General features: G+C 37.2%; 1 protein-coding gene and 2 long non-coding RNA genes across 6 annotated transcripts; 1 reads left to right on the forward strand and 2 right to left on the reverse strand.

The window, feature by feature from the left end:
* The first annotated feature begins 178 nt into the window (after nucleotides 1–178).
* On the forward strand, nucleotides 179–17,813 carry LOC100746607 (chromatin-remodeling ATPase INO80). Of its 4 annotated transcripts, none has more exons than XM_012383813.3 (28): nucleotides 179–461; nucleotides 526–741; nucleotides 979–1,138; nucleotides 1,218–1,297; nucleotides 1,369–1,580; nucleotides 1,657–1,830; nucleotides 1,894–2,190; nucleotides 2,271–2,429; nucleotides 2,518–2,687; nucleotides 2,769–2,985; nucleotides 3,069–3,156; nucleotides 3,245–3,536; nucleotides 3,602–3,804; nucleotides 3,885–4,025; nucleotides 4,105–4,226; nucleotides 4,308–4,603; nucleotides 5,222–5,504; nucleotides 5,588–5,731; nucleotides 5,811–6,066; nucleotides 6,148–6,275; nucleotides 6,346–6,440; nucleotides 7,058–7,130; nucleotides 8,029–8,187; nucleotides 8,285–8,387; nucleotides 8,815–8,927; nucleotides 9,058–9,243; nucleotides 9,343–9,697; nucleotides 15,513–15,937. In XM_012383813.3, exons 3-28 carry the CDS (start codon nucleotides 1,005–1,007, stop codon nucleotides 15,935–15,937), a joined length of 4,905 nt encoding a protein of 1,634 aa, XP_012239236.1. In that variant the 5' UTR covers nucleotides 179–461; nucleotides 526–741; nucleotides 979–1,004. The 4 variants fall into 4 exon arrangements, with proteins under 4 accessions (XP_012239236.1, XP_012239237.1, XP_003488295.1 ...); XM_012383814.3 differs by having other exon boundaries at nucleotides 179–382; XM_003488247.4 differs by lacking the exon at nucleotides 526–741 and having other exon boundaries at nucleotides 179–382.
* LOC117151468 lies at nucleotides 6,021–7,062 on the reverse strand. The gene is made up of 2 exons (XR_004461432.1): nucleotides 6,875–7,062; nucleotides 6,021–6,800 (listed from the first exon to the last, which is right to left on the reverse strand). It is a non-coding gene; the product is annotated as an uncharacterized LOC117151468 (long non-coding RNA).
* On the reverse strand, nucleotides 8,521–9,466 carry LOC117151466. The gene is made up of 2 exons (XR_004461431.1): nucleotides 9,329–9,466; nucleotides 8,521–9,229 (listed from the first exon to the last, which is right to left on the reverse strand). It is a non-coding gene; the product is annotated as an uncharacterized LOC117151466 (long non-coding RNA).
* Nucleotides 17,814–18,763: the final 950 nt, after the last annotated feature.

An 18,763-nucleotide genomic window follows, 5' to 3' on the forward strand; every position in this document is an offset into this window, starting at 1 on the left:
AAATTGCATTAAGACATTAAAATAACATGTATGAAATATTATGAGATACAACAATATGTATGATATTAAATTTAAATAAACAATAAAATTATTAGGTCGTGGCAATAAACGTTGGTAAAGCTATGGACAGAGCTATGGTTCTCCTATACGTTGGTTAAGCTGGCGCCACCTACTGAAAACAAAAATGGTGGCCAACAATATGCCCTATCCCTGCCCTGGTTTTATGGCACGCCAAATGTCTGCGTTCTCTAGGCTTCTTTCTACTATGTATTTCCCTCCGTCTGATACACCCAATTTCGATGTGAACAAAGGGAATCATTTCCTCGCGGTCGACCCTATCTTACGTGCTAAATAAGTGGGGCTACTTCTAACCAAACCGAAGGTGATCCAAAACTATCGAATAATTTCGCGAAATTATAACCGCACCAGCTCGATTCATCGTGTCATTCACCTTATATAATGTAATTGGTTACATACAATTCCATACGGCGGTTACATGCCTTTAACATGTATTGCCCGTTACAGGAAACACAAAATAAACAATCTAGCATTGTGGCAATGCAGTAAGCAGCAAAATCCTATATGCTTTACTAATACAAAACGCAAGATAGATGTTTTTATTTTGCTACATGCTGCGTACGAATTACGTAAAAAAAAATTTCCTGTTGTCTATGTAACATGTATCACCAAAATCATTTAATATGTTTTATGAAATGTCAAATAACCACAGGGTCATATTAGGTTCGTACTATTACAGATAAAATATTTGTTTCCTTGACAACGGGCTCACTAATACTAATATTTTTAATAAATTTCATTGAGTGATTCATTAAATGAAGCTTGCAACTTTGAATAGTTCTTTTTGCTATTAGATCTACTGAATATGATATGTTATAAAAGATACGATAGAGATTGATTCTTTTATACTAATAAGAGATTCCAATATCTATTACTGACGATATGCTTTCATTATTGTAGGTTGTTGAATTTTATACAAACTGGTAATGACAGATAGAGCAAACACAATGAGGTTGGAAGCGGAAATGGCTGCTCCTTTGCATCTGCAAAGATTGGAGCGTAGTCTTAATGTACAGCCCTTTTTAAGGCAAATTAATGAATTGTTTCAAGACCCTACTAGGTAGCTTCTTTTTTATATTTTATGAAGTAAGAATTATAAGGAATCTTATAAAAAATTGTTACTTTGTTGATATTTACAGCGAGGATGATAAATCTGTATCATCGGAATCTTCTGAAGGATCAGATAATTATCTCGATAATGTTCTGATTCGAAAAGAAGGTTTGTAGATTTTTTTATAAAAGGTCATTCTACACTTTGTACAAATAATTTCATAACTATTAATTTTACAGAGGAACGAATTAATAAACTGAGGCTATATAACATGTCAAGTGTGGGAGAAGAACGTCGTTGGTTGCAGGATATCCTATTAAGTGACTCATCGGATAGCTCAGCTTCAGGATCTGATACAGATAGCCCAATTACAGAAGAAGATTTTCAGGAAATGTTAAAGTTTCACATACTTAGAAAAAAATATCAAGCACGTTTTTACCAAAAACCAGAGGTGAAATTAAAGTTTAAATTAAAATCAGCAAAATATACATATAGAATTGTTAATATTATAAAATTTTTGTTTTCAGAATATTCAATATCAATATTATAGTGCTGGATTATTATCCAATTACGATAGGTTCTTAGAACATCAAAAATTAATAGTTGGAAATAAAAAGAAGAAAGAGAAGAAGCCAGAAAAAAAAGTTATGAAAATAAAAAAGGAGAAATTACCACGCCATAGATCTTTGGAAGATTATCCTGTACGTAGAATAAAAATTGATACAATGTATTTCAGAAATAAAATGCTGTTATAAATATTTTAGGAAGGCGATTATCCAGATGATGAGTGGGATCGTACAATTCCTAGAGAAGAAGAATTAGATGAAGCTGAATTGGAAGCAATAATGCGCCATCAACCACGCCAGCGTGGCAGAAAAAAGCATAACAATAAAAGTCCAGAAGTGATGGCTATGAGAAGAAGAAAAATTTGGGTAATGATGTCCAAAAAAGAACTGGGAAAAGTACAAAGGGCAAAAACCAATAATCATAAGGAAATATTAATTAGTTGTAAAAAAGTAGCACAGCATTGTATGAAATATTGGAGACAAAAAGCTATGCAAGTGTGTATTACTATATTCATTGTTATTTGTTTATATGCAAAATCATTTTTTGAAACAATTTATTTTTTTACATTTTACAGTCTCAAAAGAATATGAAAGAAACTATATGGAGAGCTAAACGCCTCACAAGAGAAATGCAATCTTACTGGAAACGTTATGACCGAGTCGAACGTGAAACAAGAAGAAGATTAGAGAAGGAAGCTGAAGAGCAGCGAAAAATGGATGTAGAGCTTATTGAGGTGATTAACACTGGTTATATTTATATAGTATGTTTTATTTATAACGCAAAATGCAAATACACTTTATTTATCTTATTTCACAATTTAGGCGAAACGACAACAAAGGAAATTAAATTTTCTTATTACACAAACTGAACTTTATGCACATTTTATGTCTCGAAAATTGGGGAAAGCTTCTCCTGAAGAGCAACTGCGGATTTTAAATCAATTAGACGAAGAAAAAAATCCAAGACTTGTTGGAATTGATGATTACGATAGGTAAATTTGTTATTTTTTTTATACATACTGGTAAACAAATATATGTTATATATTGGCATGTTTTGATGTATGTACAAACAGTGAAGCTATGAAACAAAAAGCAAAAAAGAATGCTACAGAAGCATTTGATAATGAAAAAGCTCGGGCAAAACAGTTCGATACGGCAACCGCATCTCAGGAACTACGGCTTAGCGATACACCCGAAAATTTAGAACATCCACAACCTTCGATTTTTAAAGGAAACCTTAAAGGTTATCAACTGAAAGGAATGAATTGGTTAGCTAATTTGTATGATCAGGTTGGTGCACGTATTAAATTCTTGTAATATATAATGCAATATCAGAAATGTATTTATGTAAATATTCTTGACATTTTCTTTAGGGTATTAGTGGAATTTTGGCAGATGAAATGGGTTTAGGAAAAACTGTACAATCCATAGCATTTTTGTGTCATGTCGCTGAAAAATATTGTAAGTTACTTAATAAATACTCGAATCTGTGTACTTCAAAAACATTTAAAATTGTTTATTGTAATATAATGAATTTACTTTTTGGTAGCTGTATGGGGACCATTTTTAATCATATCACCGGCTTCGACGTTACATAATTGGCAGCAAGAAATGGCACGATTTGTCCCAATGTTTAAAGTAGTTCCTTATTGGGGCAATCCACAAGAGCGTAAAATACTAAGACAGTTTTGGGATACTAAAGATCTACATACGAAAGAAGCTTCATTTCATGTAGTGATAACGAGTTATCAATTAGTTATTACTGATTACAAGTACTTCAATAGAATAAAGTGGCAATATATGATCCTAGATGAAGCACAAGCTATAAAAAGTACCAGCAGGTTGGTGTTTACTCGAATGTTTATTTATATTTTATAGGAATGATATTATAATATCTATTTTACAGTATGAGATGGAAATTATTGCTTGGATTCAGCTGTCGCAATAGATTGTTACTTAGTGGCACACCTATTCAAAACAGCATGGCAGAATTATGGGCTTTGTTACATTTTATAATGCCTACCTTATTTGATTCTCACGATGAATTTAACGAATGGTTTTCTAAAGATATCGAGAGTCATGCAGAAAATAAAACGGGGATTGACGAGAGTAATATATTTTTGTTGTATATCTCTTATTTAATGATATAGTAAAATAATATTTCACTAACACTTTTTCCTTATATTTAGAGCATTTATCAAGATTACATATGATTTTGAAGCCTTTCATGTTACGTCGAATAAAGAAAGATGTAGAGAATGAATTGTCTGATAAAATTGAAGTGATGGTATATTGTCCTCTTACTACTCGTCAAAAGTTACTTTATTCAGGTAAGAATGTAATGTTTTTACATATTAGGAGTTTACGTTTTTTATAGTATTAAAAAATCATAATGTATTTTTTGGACAGCATTGAAAAAGAAGATTAGGATAGAAGATCTCTTACACTATACAGTGGGTGGTGGTGACACTGCATCCAATGATAAAAATTTCACATCAAATCTTATGAATCTAGTCATGCAATTCCGAAAGGTAATAATCGATATATTTAAAATTTAACATATTCTTGATGTTATCCACACGCCATATTAATATTTATTTCATTAATTTTAGGTTTGCAATCATCCAGAACTCTTTGAGCGTAGAGATGCAAAATCTCCATTTTTCATGCACACTGAATATTATGAAATGCCTGCATTATTATATACAGAAGGATTGAGGCACCTCTCATTGCCATCTAAAGATTACTTGTTGTATAATAAGCTGTTTATATTTGCTACTGAATATATACATCGGACTCTTCATGATGGCAATGGAAGCTTTTCCCAAAATTCTTTTTCTTTTAGTAGATTTATAAATTTGTCCCCAATGGAAATGAATAAAGTGTTTATCGTTGGTATTATATTCAGGTACATAACTCTTTATGTTAAATACGGAGTAATTAAAAAAAAGGACTTATTACGTCTAAGGTAGATCATACTCTCCAAATGATGAAAAAGAGTCCGAACAAATTTGGCTCAAAAAATTAATATTTTTAAAGTTACAAACAATTTTTTGTTTCGGTTAAAGTGGATGATTTTCTTATAGTGTACTCTTCAATAATCAATAACATAGATCAAATACGTCGGAAAATACAAAATGCCAGTGAAATAGCTAGAACATGTCTAGGATTTTTTGAAAGAGTACACAATTTTCAGGTAGGAAAATGTCAAGCGTTTGTGGAAATGGAAGAAGAATATGTTAAAAAATATTCTGTAACCAAGAAAAGAAGAAATGATAACGACAACCCTTTGTTTCCACATGATATGGCAGCTCCTTAAATGAAAATGTCGCTCAACCGAAATAAAAAATTGTTTATAATTTTGAAAATATTAATTTTTTGACCCATATTTATTAGGACACTTTTTCATCATTTGGTCGTATTAGGGTAGGGTATTATCTACCCTAGAAGTAATGAATCTTTTCTTTTATGATCTTGTATATAGTATACTACATTTTACAATATTTATTTTATCATTTACGCTTAGATTGTGTCTCGCAACTATAATGGAGAGGAGAATAAAAATGATGCATTACTGGGAGGATTGGAATGCTGACGAGAGAACAGAGATACCTATGAACCAGATGTTCCTTTTATCTAGAAAAATCGACTCATCAACGAATACATTGCAGGATTTAATATTCACAAGAAAGATAATTGAAGGAGAACCTGTATATACGCATACAACTCATGTTATTCATTCAATGCCCGAGACTGTCGCTCATCGAATTTTACGTAGCAGTAAAAAAGTTGCTAATCAATTATTGAAGGTATAGAATTAATATTATTTTTTCTTTCTTATATTTATTTGATGGGTTAATCCAATTAAGGTATATATATGTATATATTGCAGAGAATACTCCCTTCTACCAAAGCTGAACAAGAAGACTCAAAAGTGACTTTGTTACCGGAGCATCCCCATTTTCCTAGGCCACCAATAATGAGACATTGTCAACAGACCACCATTCCACCATTTATTTGCGATACTTTTCCTAAGGTTTTTAAATTGATACAATAAATCAATTCAAAATTAAAACAATGGAAAATCTAATATAATTAATGAATATTAATTTCAGGTACAAGCTAGTCCTCGAAAATTATACGTTAGTAATAGTTCTGCAGCGTGCGCATGGAGAAGGCACGAAGAATGTGGTGGGAAGTTTGGTCAACGACTTCTTTGGCTTGGCTGTGAACGAGCTTTTTCTATTACAGCGTCACAAGAGAACTCGAGCTTTCGTTTAACACAGATGACGTCAACATTTTCTGTAGAACCGCATGGTGGAATCTCTGCATGTACTCCTATAAATGGATGGTCAAATATTATAGTACCGGGTAAGAATTTTGTTTGATTTGTAGTAGATTTTTCATATGCATTTTAATACAACATTCTTTTTATTTTTAATATTGTTATAGATAAGCAAACTTTAGTAACAGATGCTGGGAAACTTTCTGTTTTGGATAGTCTTTTACGTCGTCTTAAAGAACAAGGCCATCGAGTCCTTATTTACTCTCAGATGACAAAAATGATCGATTTGTTAGAGGTATTTTTACTTAATCTGGATCTTTGAAGAAATAGTCATTACAAGATTTTATATCATGTCTTCATTGCAGGAGTACATGTATCATAGGAAACATACTTTTATGAGATTAGACGGTTCTTCTAAAATCTCAGATCGACGAGATATGGTTGCAGACTTTCAAAAAAGGTAACTGTTATATTTCTTTCTTAATTTTTGGATAACATAGAATTTTAGATTATTTTATGGAAATTTGTAAATATTTCGCATGTAATTTTATGCCGGTTAAAAGTTGTAATACCTATTGATCGAAACGAGCGTCGTCTATTAATTTAATGAGAATATATCATTAATAAACCGAATGAATTTTTTCTTAGTGCTGCTTAAAATATATATCAACTACGCATCATGTTGCATGTATAAGGCGCTGCCTCTTAGCATGTCATTCCTTGTCACTAACACGCGAATTAATTGGCAAATCGGTCCTATCTTGTAGACAGCTGCAGCTTTGGCTGCCCGCCATGAATGCCATTTTAGCCATGTCATTATCTGTTAACATATTCTATTTCAAACCTAAGTTGAATTTCGAAAAAGCAAAGAAGAAAAATGTAATATCCTTTCACCTATGTTTCCAATTATCAAAATTACAATCGGATCATGGAAATCTTGAAAGCGATAAAACATATTCAGATTATATATTTCATACTGGAAATCCTCTAAGTGCACCACCAGCGTACCGAATTAATTTACATGCAAAACGTGTCGTACTCGACTGTTCGATCTACATGGACTGTTTCGTGTTTCAGGGCGGACATATTCGTCTTTCTGCTGAGTACTCGAGCCGGGGGCCTGGGAATAAACCTTACTGCAGCAGATACGGTTAGTAATCTTATACTATGCTTTATCGGTTCGTACCTTGTACGTATTCATCTTACGATTTCACAAAGTCGGGCGTTCGCCTTTTGTTTTTTCTTTCGACGTCCAGGACAAATAGCACGAAACTTAGGGAACGATTGTAATTGATCGAAAACGAAGGAGCATAGCGTGAGAAATGGCGATTCTATTTTTTTATCGAGATAACGTTTAATCACGATATGCATTGGCTTTTCTACTATTTCAACTTTGCCATCATCGATTTAACAAGGCTGATATCCTACATAATCTAATATCGTCTTGCGTGATACATGAAAACACTTTAAAAAAGTACAAATACACATGATAGATAAAGATTTATAGAATATTCTTAGATCATATATAAAACTATATCATTACGATTTGCTGATAAAATAATTGAATAAATTGGTCTTTTCCTGCAAGAACGTATTCATCGATGAGACAGTCTATTGTGATTTTAATTACAACGTAATTTTACTCGCATAAGTTTCTCCTCTGTCCAAAGAAACTGTGACGGTAGATCGTATATCTTGATTACAAATAAAGTGATACCACAGATTAATGGTAGAATCGATAAGAATCTTTAGTCAGGGTCGTTCTCCTGCATTGCCGAAACTACATTCTGTTAAGTACGAAAGTGCACGAACATAGACTGCAGGCATTAATTTAGCGAAGCCTACGATTTGCATATGCCCTCGTTCGAATATCGAGTGGAAAGAGAAGTGTCCTTATTTAGAGCGTCGCGTATGATATATAAATATGATCTGAATTTCAATCATTAATTTTTGTATTAAAAGATGGTATTTTTTACCACGAAAGCAGTTGTACACATTTTTTCATGAATGATGATTTAACTGCAATAGAAATAAATCTTATTTCACAGGTAATCTTTTACGATAGCGACTGGAATCCTACGGTGGATCAGCAAGCTATGGATCGAGCCCATAGGCTGGGTCAAACGAAACAGGTTACAGTATATCGATTAATTTGCAAGGGAACTATCGAGGAAAGGATACTGCAACGTGCTCGAGAAAAGAGTGAGGTACACTTGATTCAAAATTGAAAATTTACATCAGAATCAGCCTCGAAAGATTAAATTTTTTAATAGTAAAAGAAATGTAATTTTAAAATTTTTGCAGATACAACGTATGGTAATTAGTGGAGGAAATTTCAAACCAGACACACTGAAGCCCAAGGAAGTCGTTTCTCTTTTGTTAGACGACGAGGAAATCGAAGCCAAATGTGAATATTTTTATTTAATTTTTATTCGAGCGTTAATTGATTTATTAACGATTTTTTACAATTTAATTTATTACATTATTATGACATGTTTACAATTATTGAAGTGTGAATGGGTAAAATGAATAGCCAAGGATATTATAAAACAAGCAACTCTATAATCTTGCTGAATGAAAGTTTGAATGTAAATAAAGAATACTATACTGCATTTTTGCTTGCTGAAGCGCGATTTCAGTTGTATTCTCGTACCGGGACGCAAGCTGGCACACAATAAGATAGAGAGAAAGGGAAAGAGAGAAGATAGGGGAAGGAAAGAGCGTGGATGCAATTACATTATGCTCGTTAGGTTATGCTAATGCTCTAATAACGAATAATAATAAGAAAAGAAGTAACGAACGTCCCCGTATATAAGCCTGTCCGTATATTTCAGACAGCCAACGGAGCGAGGAAAGAAAGCAGCACGCGGAGGATACCCGACTTGAGTCGAACTTATACCACAAGGAGAGAGACCGGAAGAGGAAGTTAACCGCGCTTCCGGTCAAGGTAAGCCTGGCGCCCTTAGTGCCGCTATTTTCTTTTTCATCCTCAATTTTTCCCATTATTAATGGAATGTTTCTTATTTTTCCTTAATTTCTATCTTTTTATTCTTATTTTTTTTCTGACTTTTTATCAGAGTGATGTAAAGAAGCCTTGTCTGTCTGATGCTAACGGTGACAAGATTGGCGACATTGTTCAAGCTAATTCCAATGAAAGCACACTAGTCAGTGGTGGTGTTCCATCATATCAGATTAATAATCATCAACAGATCCTCGATAACGCAGACGACTATAGCGTACCAACCAGTCCTGTTAAATCAGAGGTATGTGTCAGTACTGTTCAAGAATTGACGACGCATTAGATCTGTCAAAAATGATAATATAATAGAATTAATAAATCCGAAATACTTTAATATGTTCAGGACGAGACGAGCAACGATGGCCTGGTTGTCGATGTGGATGGTCCAGTGGGAGTATCTTCTGGCGACAGTCGACAATCTCGAGCGGGTCAGTTTGCAGATCCTGGAAAAGTCAACCGTCTCGATCACCACATGTCTTTCAGCAGCGGAAGTAGCGTTCGGATGAGGCCTACGATTCGTGGTACTAGCAAGAGGGGAAGACCTCGTGGTTCTCGTAGAGGAGGACCCGTTGGAGGAAAGGGTCGAGGCCTCCTTCTGCTTCATCCACCGTCCAAAGGTCTTGGTGGCAGTCCTCAATCACCGGTATCTTTATCTCCGACCAGTAGTGGTACAGCTAACGATCACACTCTACAACATGGCAAGTATTCAGTATATTAGATTTGTCGCTTAAAAGGCAGGAGTATCCACTATCGTTGATGGTGGATAGGCTAAAACCTATTAAAAAATTAAAGTGCATTAGTAGCTGTATAATAATTCGTGCCAAGGATTTTTCACAGGAACGTACAGAAATATAGATTAGATCACTTAATCCAGTTGAATGAGTAGATTCATCGCCGATACGCGAAATTGTATAATGTCTCCTAATGAATATTTAAGCATGCACTTTGGACGTAACGCAACGAGTCATTAATATAAAATATGCATTACTCGTAATCCGTTACCACGAATAATGAAGATCATCAACGAGATTAACAATTATCTAATATCCCTATTTGTACACTGCAGAATGCGTAATACGTTCGGGAAGAGAATTTTCTATGAACACAGTTAGATTTCAAGCGGTTCAACAACATTCACCTTTGAAACTCGAGCTTAAATCGCTGAGAAACGCATGCTGACTCTGGTAGAGTATTGGACGATACGGCTAAGAGGATTAAGCAAGAACTTTCGGGGGCCGACTCGAAATGTCCCCCTTGCCTGATCCAAATGACTTTTCGTGACGCACCCTCAAATCGATACACCGTTAATCCCGACTGACTCTTTCATAGATCCAGAGCCCCCCTTTGCATCTACTGCACCACTTGGTTCAGTTCTCATGGGATTTTGGTCTCGGTGCGAAAAGAAAACACCCCTGGGCACCGCGAATATCCCTTGACTGACGTGAAATCCACCGAAATTCCCTCGCGGTTACATGTGCGCGCAAGTGTTGCGACGAACAGTTGGCGCTCTTCCTAAGGGTACGCGATTTACCCTTGGAGATATCCACCCTCTTTGTGACTCACTCTTTCGCCCGCAGTTTTCATACGTTCAAGTACTATGTAGCGTCTTCTGGGACGGGGATATCTTGGTTTTTTTGTTACTTGGTCAGTGGTCATGTTCTGTTTTGCAAGAATGAAGTGTGGTTTGAATTGACGAGGATGACGGGTTTAGATGGACTTGGGGCTCTTTATTCTGGTTTTGTTTTCTCTTTTTCTTTATTAGGTTACACGTGTATATACGTGATGATTATTGACGGGTGAATGTGCTCGAGAAGACTGAAAGTTTTAACAATAATAACATTAAATCATAAATAACATTAAATCTTGTAAGTAGTCCTTGCAAATTTTTTACCGAAGATAACCGAATGATATTTCTATACATTTACACATTTTCTATAATTATTTTTATTAATTATTTATTCGAAACTATTACGGAACGGTTCGTGTCAAGCTACTTCAAATTATATTTGAAACGTTATTTTGATGGTCGACTATTTGGAAGATTAATTCGGTGCCGCGATCCTATCGTTGCATAACGCATTGTGTCGTGCGAGATGCAAGTTTCGAACGACAAAGAAGGAGAGGAAAGAAAGTTCCACGAGTAAGCAAGATAGAGAGAGATAGAAGCGAAGGAGAAAAAGAGGAGCGAGAAGAGGGCCCGACGAAAGCGAGCCGCACTTAGGTGGCCCTCACGCAACGACACGTGGACCGAAGTTTACGCGGGCAACGTACACGCCACCTTCATGCACGCGCGCTCGCTCGTACGCTATTTCGTGTTATATATACGGAAAGGAAAGGGGTCGTTCCCTCTCTCACTTGTCGTCGACTGGAAGGCGAGCGGACAATAGCAGGTGCGGAGCGAACGCGACAGCTGCGATCGATGATGTTCTTCTTAGGTTTTTGGAACTCGCTCGCACCCCTCTCCATCTTTTCTACCTTCCCCTTTCGACTATCACTTCGTTACTCTGCCCCCTTTCTTTTGCCTCGTTTTTTCCTCTCCTCTATTCATTTTCCTTATGTTTCTTTTGCTTTACAGTTTCCGCGGATTATTTCCATCGGTGATTCTTTTTTAGTATTAAATAGCTGCATAAGTTCTGCCAACTAAAGCATATCTTCTACAAATTCAATTTACACTGTCCATCTACGTATATAGATATTGCGTTATTATATCTTTTATAAAAATCTTTGGATTTGTCATTAAGGAAAAAATGTATTCCTATTATTTTGTGTAATGTGACCTTTATCCCGCGAAACAACGCCTCATTAGTCTGATATACGATTCTGTCTCGTTAGTATCGATCATTTCTGTCAATATTATTCTATTAACTTTATTTGCTGATTATAGGTTTTCACGCACTGGTTATTTGACCTTATCTTACAATTGGTAATTTAAAATGCACAACAAAAGACGACACTGCATTTTCTGATTTGTTTGAACTCTAATGAAAATACATTATCTTCTGTCCTTTCGTATCGCGAGACGATAAAAGATTCCATTTCAGATATATTTTGCGAATAACAGCAAGACATATCGATCGATGCATCCACGAAAGTAAGCGATATAACGCGCACTCTTCTCCGCGAGACGTTCTCTTTTCTCATTTGCGTTTCTAAAATTCTGCTCGCACTATACTTCTCGAAGAAACCCATTCTCGTTAACATATCTACAAATGTAACGAAATCAACGGTTTCCATCGAATCTCGTTCGATCTTCGTTCCCCAGAGTCGATCAAATTTCGTTAGTTAAATTACAAATATCCAGGCATCGGCGTGTTCGTCGTTCGAGTAACCGTTTGCATAATTTTTCGCCACGAGTAGGTAGTCCTGCTTGCATCGAGAATAGGGGTCTAAGAGGGTTGGATTTTGTGGATTCGTGCCGTACCTCACCGTACCGTACCGTACCGTGTCATCTTGTTCGTCCGCATTGCTTTCATCATATTTCCGTGTCATGTAACGGAAAGTAATTCCAACCAGTTCGAGTGGTTGAGACAACCTCTGTAGCTACGAGCTTCCTACTTCCGCGATGATTCAGCTACCTACCATTCAATCCAATTGTTCTTTCTCTCTGAAATGTTATCAGACGTAGAATATAATTGCTCTTGAGCCTCTCGGTACCGAGTTTTTATCAAACTTTTCGAAAAATGTATTTTTCTCAATTATTGATGAAAGGCAATCCTGCTAAAAATACTTACGTTTAACATTTAGCCAGTTAATCGTTTATTTTTGTTCATCGTACGAGAAGAATTTGGAGAGTCAACGTTCAAATACTTGTACACGCTAGTGTATCGTACCTCAAAGGATCATTTCGAAATGTTCCGATAATCCAGTCCTTTCAGAATCACCGAAAACTCCTCTCTTTCTCTCCCTCTCTTTCTCTCTCTCTCAGGGACATCAAAACACCTTCCCTTAGTTGAGAGGCCATTCGTCGGCATTACGATAACGAGAATCTGACGATTCATTATCCTCATTGGGCAGGAACGACGGTCGTTTAGCCGGAGGGTAGCGGCAAAACTATTTCACTGTCTTCTGCTTTAGAATGCAATAATTTTCTCCGGTTCCAGGGTGCTCGAGGCGAGAGAGCATCTCGAGACACCGCGAAAGAAGCCGCGCCATGGCAAAGGACGAAAAGGGGCAGGGAATGAGAGTTTGGCTGTGTGCTGTACGGCTGAGATACGGCAGGATAATGCGGGAAGATAGGACGGGGCAAGGATATTGCCAGCCGGACGGTCGACATTCCGCGGATCCTCGCGTTCCATTCGTCCTTCCAGCTACCTCGAAACTTCTCGAGAACCCTCCTATTCGTACGCGTACACCAAACTCTATCTCCCGCCACGGATCTAACCCACGCGTGCTTCTCGCGGGAATCGCGGGACCCTCGATATGCGAAAATATTTTAACCGACCCCTCGGTGTTCTTTCTTCCCTTCAGATTTCGCTCTAGGTTGAATATTAAACCAATTAGGCATCCGCTCTCCCTTCATTTTCCCCTCTTTCTTCGTTTCTCCCTTTAGGTTTTCGTTGAACGATCATGTTATGGTAGACTGAATGTCGAGTTAGGATTTGCTAAAAGTTTTCAACACTTGGTTTTTCGTTAATCTTATTCTGGATATTAAAATAGTTAGTTTTTAATTTTAGGAACACATTGATATACTAATTCTCTCGCGTTAAACTTTCCTGTGTATACTATTTTTCCTGAACCAAAATTGTTATTTATTGCTATTGATAATCAATAAACGAATTTTCTCTCAACGCTCAGTCTTGAAAGCGTTAAATATTACTTGCAGACGAAACAAATGTTCTTCAATTATAACATGGTCAAAGAATGTTTGATTTAGTAAAAGGTTAAAACTCACCTTGACATTTTCAAACGATACCATGTGCATAATTCTTTTTATTCACTACTGACGGCGGCAAACACACAAACTTAACGATACCGTAAACGGCTGTTTCTCTTCAATTGCGGCGAACATCTCTTACATTTGTACGAAAACGTTCAACGCCCTTACTTTTCTTTTACCATTTCCCCCTTACTACTTCCTTTAGAAGTGGTTCAACGCTCTGCAAACTGCGATCGCGTCAGCAGCACCAAGTACACCTCCAGGACGCTCTTTGTTATCCGAAGGAACTGGCGTACGCGTTCGAGGATCCGCATGCAGAAGCGCTGCTTGGGAATCTCGTTAGAATCGAGCGCACGGAAAACCAGAAAAGCGCGCCTGCTATAATGAGAAAACGAGTCCCTCGTGCTTTTCCTACCTTCTTCAGCCTTTTGTTGCCGAGTGGCCACTTCAACTTCCTCTCTTTCGCCGAGGTGGCTGAAGAGCGTCTCCTGAAAGGATCGAAAACGTGCCAAGGAATGTCGACGACTCGAACGAGCGCGAAGCCTGTGTGCGAATGGGAAAAAGGGAAAAAGAATAGGCGAAAGGAAAGGAAGGAAGGAAGGAAGAAAGGGAAAAAGGAAAGAGAGAGAGAGAGAGAGAAGGAAGGATGGAAAGAAAGAAAAGAAGGGAGAGAAATAGCTGGAAAGAGAGAGAAAACGTCCTCTTGTACATCCTTGCTCGGCTACTGACCTCCGACCCTGTCACTCACCCTCCTCCTCCGCTAGCCAGAATTTTTCTCTCTCGCTATCTCATTAAATTCTTCTACCTTCTCCTGGCCCCGCGTGCTCGTCCTCGTGGCCGGCTCCTGCGCTTACCATCAGTCGAATAGATACCGTGACACGATCCTCGAGTTTGTCTTCGTACCGTGCCGCGGTGTACCGGTGAATAACCGATTAACTGGTCAGACCACTCCACGTTAAATGGAGGGCCCTGTTCGTACCCTGCATCTGCCATTATAATCGTGAAAAGTTGCAGGAGCCCGCGTGGTGTTCGCGTCCTCTTTCCCGCGAAATTCGTACCTCTAAGGCATCTCGCTTGTTACCTTGCGACCTATCGTCTCCATCGCGCGTCGAGCACGCCGATTTTCTCCGGTGATCTTCGCGCCAACAAACTTCCAATCGATTCTCTACGGCGCATTGAGAACGTTCCTTGCGTACGATAACCTTTCATCGATTCGACGTTTGGTCTCTGATGATTGTAGTTCTGGAAACGTGGGGCTCTTCGTATTTAAGAAATTCGACCTCGGCAATCTTCTTCAACTTCTTCTTCCGAATCTTTCTCCTTTTATCTATACTGAGTTATGGACTTTGTTTGATTTAGTTGTATTTTGTGAGGCGGTATAGAAATGTTATTTGTAGCAGCTTTGGCGGATGAACATCATAGTATGGATAAATATCGTTTGTATTTGTTTGTACTTGACGACAAGCTACTTAATTTACAGAAGCTAATAGAACAAAATAAAATAGACGTCGTCGTCGATTAAATAGTGTGCAAGAATTGAATATCTTTGAATAGTTTTACAGTTACCAGACTGTGCAGTGTATGTAAACGAATAACGTAAAAGGTAACATTTTAAAGATGATTATTTGATGTTATAGGGGTACAAGGAACTTCCGGTTCGACAGAAGGTGATGGTCCCAGTTCGGTAGGTCCATTGGGATCAGTGGGAACATTGGGCCCTCTTCCAGGCAGAGGAGGAGCACCAACGATTCGACGCGGTCCAGGACGACCTCGGTTAAGACCAACGGGTCCCGGTCACCAAGGATATCGTACTACCGGTCATCATCACGGTCGGAAAGTCCAACGGCCACTTCCGGTTCCTCTTAGATCCCAACAGACGATCGCGAGTGTGAATCAACAGAAATCCTCAGCGCATCGAGCCTCAGGATCTGGTCCATCCATTTCTTCTTCGTCGATGAACACCGGTGCATCGTTTTCTCCGACGACAGCAGAATCTAGGCCATTCGGATTCTACACGCAACAACAACAGCAACAACCGCAACAACCGCGCGGATCGTCCTAGCTTCCGCAGGGAGAGTTCCTTAGAGTGATCCTCGAAGGAGATTCCTGAACTGTCAGAACTCGACAATCTTCGTGAAGTGTTGCCTAAAATGCAATTGAATCGCGTTCGTCTGAAATGTTTGCAAGACGAGACCGTTTCTTTGCTAATTTCTGAATAACATTTTAATTAATTTAAATGAAAGGGAAGATACTTGGATCCAAAGGAATTTTGAACTTTTATGAAGGAACCTCGAGGATTCAATCGCTTCTACGCTAATTTTATAGTAAGCAATTCTTACTTATTTAAACATAGAGACATTGTGCATTCTTTGACGGATCAATTCTGATTTCGTCGAATGGTTAGAAGGATTTTTAAAAGAAGCTACTAAAAATGTGTTCAGTGACCAGTAGCGAGAATGCAATCGTCATTCTCTCGTTGCTGTTTTCTTATACACAAAAGTACATACATTGCAGGTATATCTGTGTAGTTTTTTTTGTTAAAAATCCTGGACTTGATTTACGATGATAGACTTTACTCGCGAGAATCTTACGCTCAAATAGTGCAATGGAGATCTTTTAAAGAAATACATCCAGTGTTTGTTCACAGCGACGTTCTCCGCTCGCGAATGAAATTAGCCTGCGTTAGTGAAGTTAGATCCAATTAGCTGGTACAGCGAACAACACGGAAGTGATTCCAGTCACCCAGATCTTTCCGTCTTCGACGAAAGGATTTTTATCACGTGATTTCGATAATTCGACGTTTGAATTCATCGTATCGAAGCGATGGTTCAGAACCGAAGTCGATTAATTAAGAAATAAAGGAATTTTATCGATCGCAACCTTCCTGTATTTTAAGCGATTTCGAGAAGTGCTGGTATAAAATTCTCGAGCCGTGTGTAAAGTATGTATAAAATTAAGATAACTTGTCCATATTTAAATAAATCATTAAGGAATAATTAACAATCTCGTGCGTATCTTCTTAAGAAAGGGAAAAATGGTCGAATAAGGTAAATAAAAGTTAGTCTTGAATTTTTTCAACACGCGCGCTGTCCTTTAGGCAATTTGTACAAATTAATCGTGCCACTCGTTATTAGGTACTTAATGAAGCAAGTTTGAGCTTGCTCGATTAGAAGCAAGTGACAAGGAAATTCAACGAAGAACTAAAGTAAAGAGAAAACAGTAGCCGAAAAGAAAAGAAGCAAAAAAAAAAAAAGAAGAAGAGTAAGAAAGTACGTTAGGAAATACAAGTAGACAAAAGTCGACCGATTCAAGACACGGTTATTACCGGAAGACTTGCCAAGGAAGTTCTTTGCACTTTCTCGAAACGGAAAACGAAGAAACGTGAAAACGAACAAAGCGTCGAAACAGCACCGTGGAATAGCTTTTAGATTTTATTTTATGATTAGTTAATTGCCGTATATAGAATCGTTCGATCTACACGATAAAAACGTCGAAATATAGCCAGGTATTTGAAACGAATAAAAATACGAGGATGTTCGTGCAGCGATCGATAAAGGAAATGTATTATATATCATATATTTTCTTTTTTTTTTTTTTCGATGATCGATAAAACGATTGTTCGACGAAGTGAAGGTTGAAAAGAAAAAGAGAACATTCTTCGTCGCAGTCCTCGTTCTTTCACTTTTTTCTCTTGTCTCTCTTCTTCTGACTCTTTCTCTCTCTCTTTCTCTCTCTCTCCTTTATCTCTGTCTGTCTCGGTCTTTCTTTTTCTCCATTCCTCTCAACGTATTACAACTTGTCAAACTCAGTAGCATTATTCCATCATTAGACTCGGTTAGACGATATTTTTTATGCGCATTATGGACCGTCATTGGGTCGATTCGATCTGTAAAAGAATGGTATTTATATTAGCAATAAACGATTCAAATGGCCACTAATTGTCGAAGTTTATTTTATACCGAACCTTTCTCCGTTTTCCGAAGACTTTGGTGCCTTTAAATTATTATTATTATTGTCAATATGTTATACAATGAACGATAAATAAATAGTTCTTGATAGTTGGGTAAATCTTTCAAGAAATGTGTATTTTATTAAAATTCGTATTGCATTAACCCGATTATATATTAGTAGAAATAAAATTTATTTTATATTTTAAAATAACTGAAAATTGAGAATCAACTGGTTTCTTCAACCGACTTCACTCGTGAGTAGAAGATAAAAGGGAAAAATAGTTTCTAAAGCAATGAAAAAATAAAGATGAAGAAGAAAGGGTCTTTCTCAGGAATGGGATTTCTGTGTTGTTGCGTTTATTTTCCACGGCACATTCCTTGAATCGTGACGTGCGCGTTACGAGTGTCCGGTTACTGGTTTTTGTGGCGATACAACCAAGTGAACGAGGTAAATGAAGTAAATGGATGAACGGTGAATAATGGATGAACCGATGCTAGTGTCACCGACGTACGGACGAGCGTTATTCGCTTCTTGCTTTTAGCGCACACTCATCTCTACACCAATATGGTGAAATGCCATTTAAATTCAGCTTATCATCGACCAAACCATCGTTAGTAATTCAAAAAGGTAATATTTAAAGATTTTACGATCGAATATTTTTTTATTTATCATTTTTTTTCTCCGATTATTAACAGCAATAAACAGCAATGTTAGTTGAAAAAAAGTAATATAAGCAGGAACGTGCAGCGTGACCAAGATAAAGTATACTGGTGATTAGTATAGAAGCGTAAGAGAGCCCTGAATATATGATTAGCGTTTAATTTTCCAAGAAGCAAACGTTTAAACTCGATCTTAATCAGTTTGTTTCTGTGTAGCTGGAATTTACGAACTCCGCAGACCTATCGTTGACAGTAGAAGATGTCGAGAGAAAGTCAGA

This window comes from Bombus impatiens, unplaced genomic scaffold (genome assembly GCF_000188095.3).
Source record: "Bombus impatiens unplaced genomic scaffold, BIMP_2.2 scf_0219, whole genome shotgun sequence".
Lineage (NCBI taxonomy): Eukaryota > Metazoa > Arthropoda > Insecta > Hymenoptera > Apidae > Bombus > Bombus impatiens.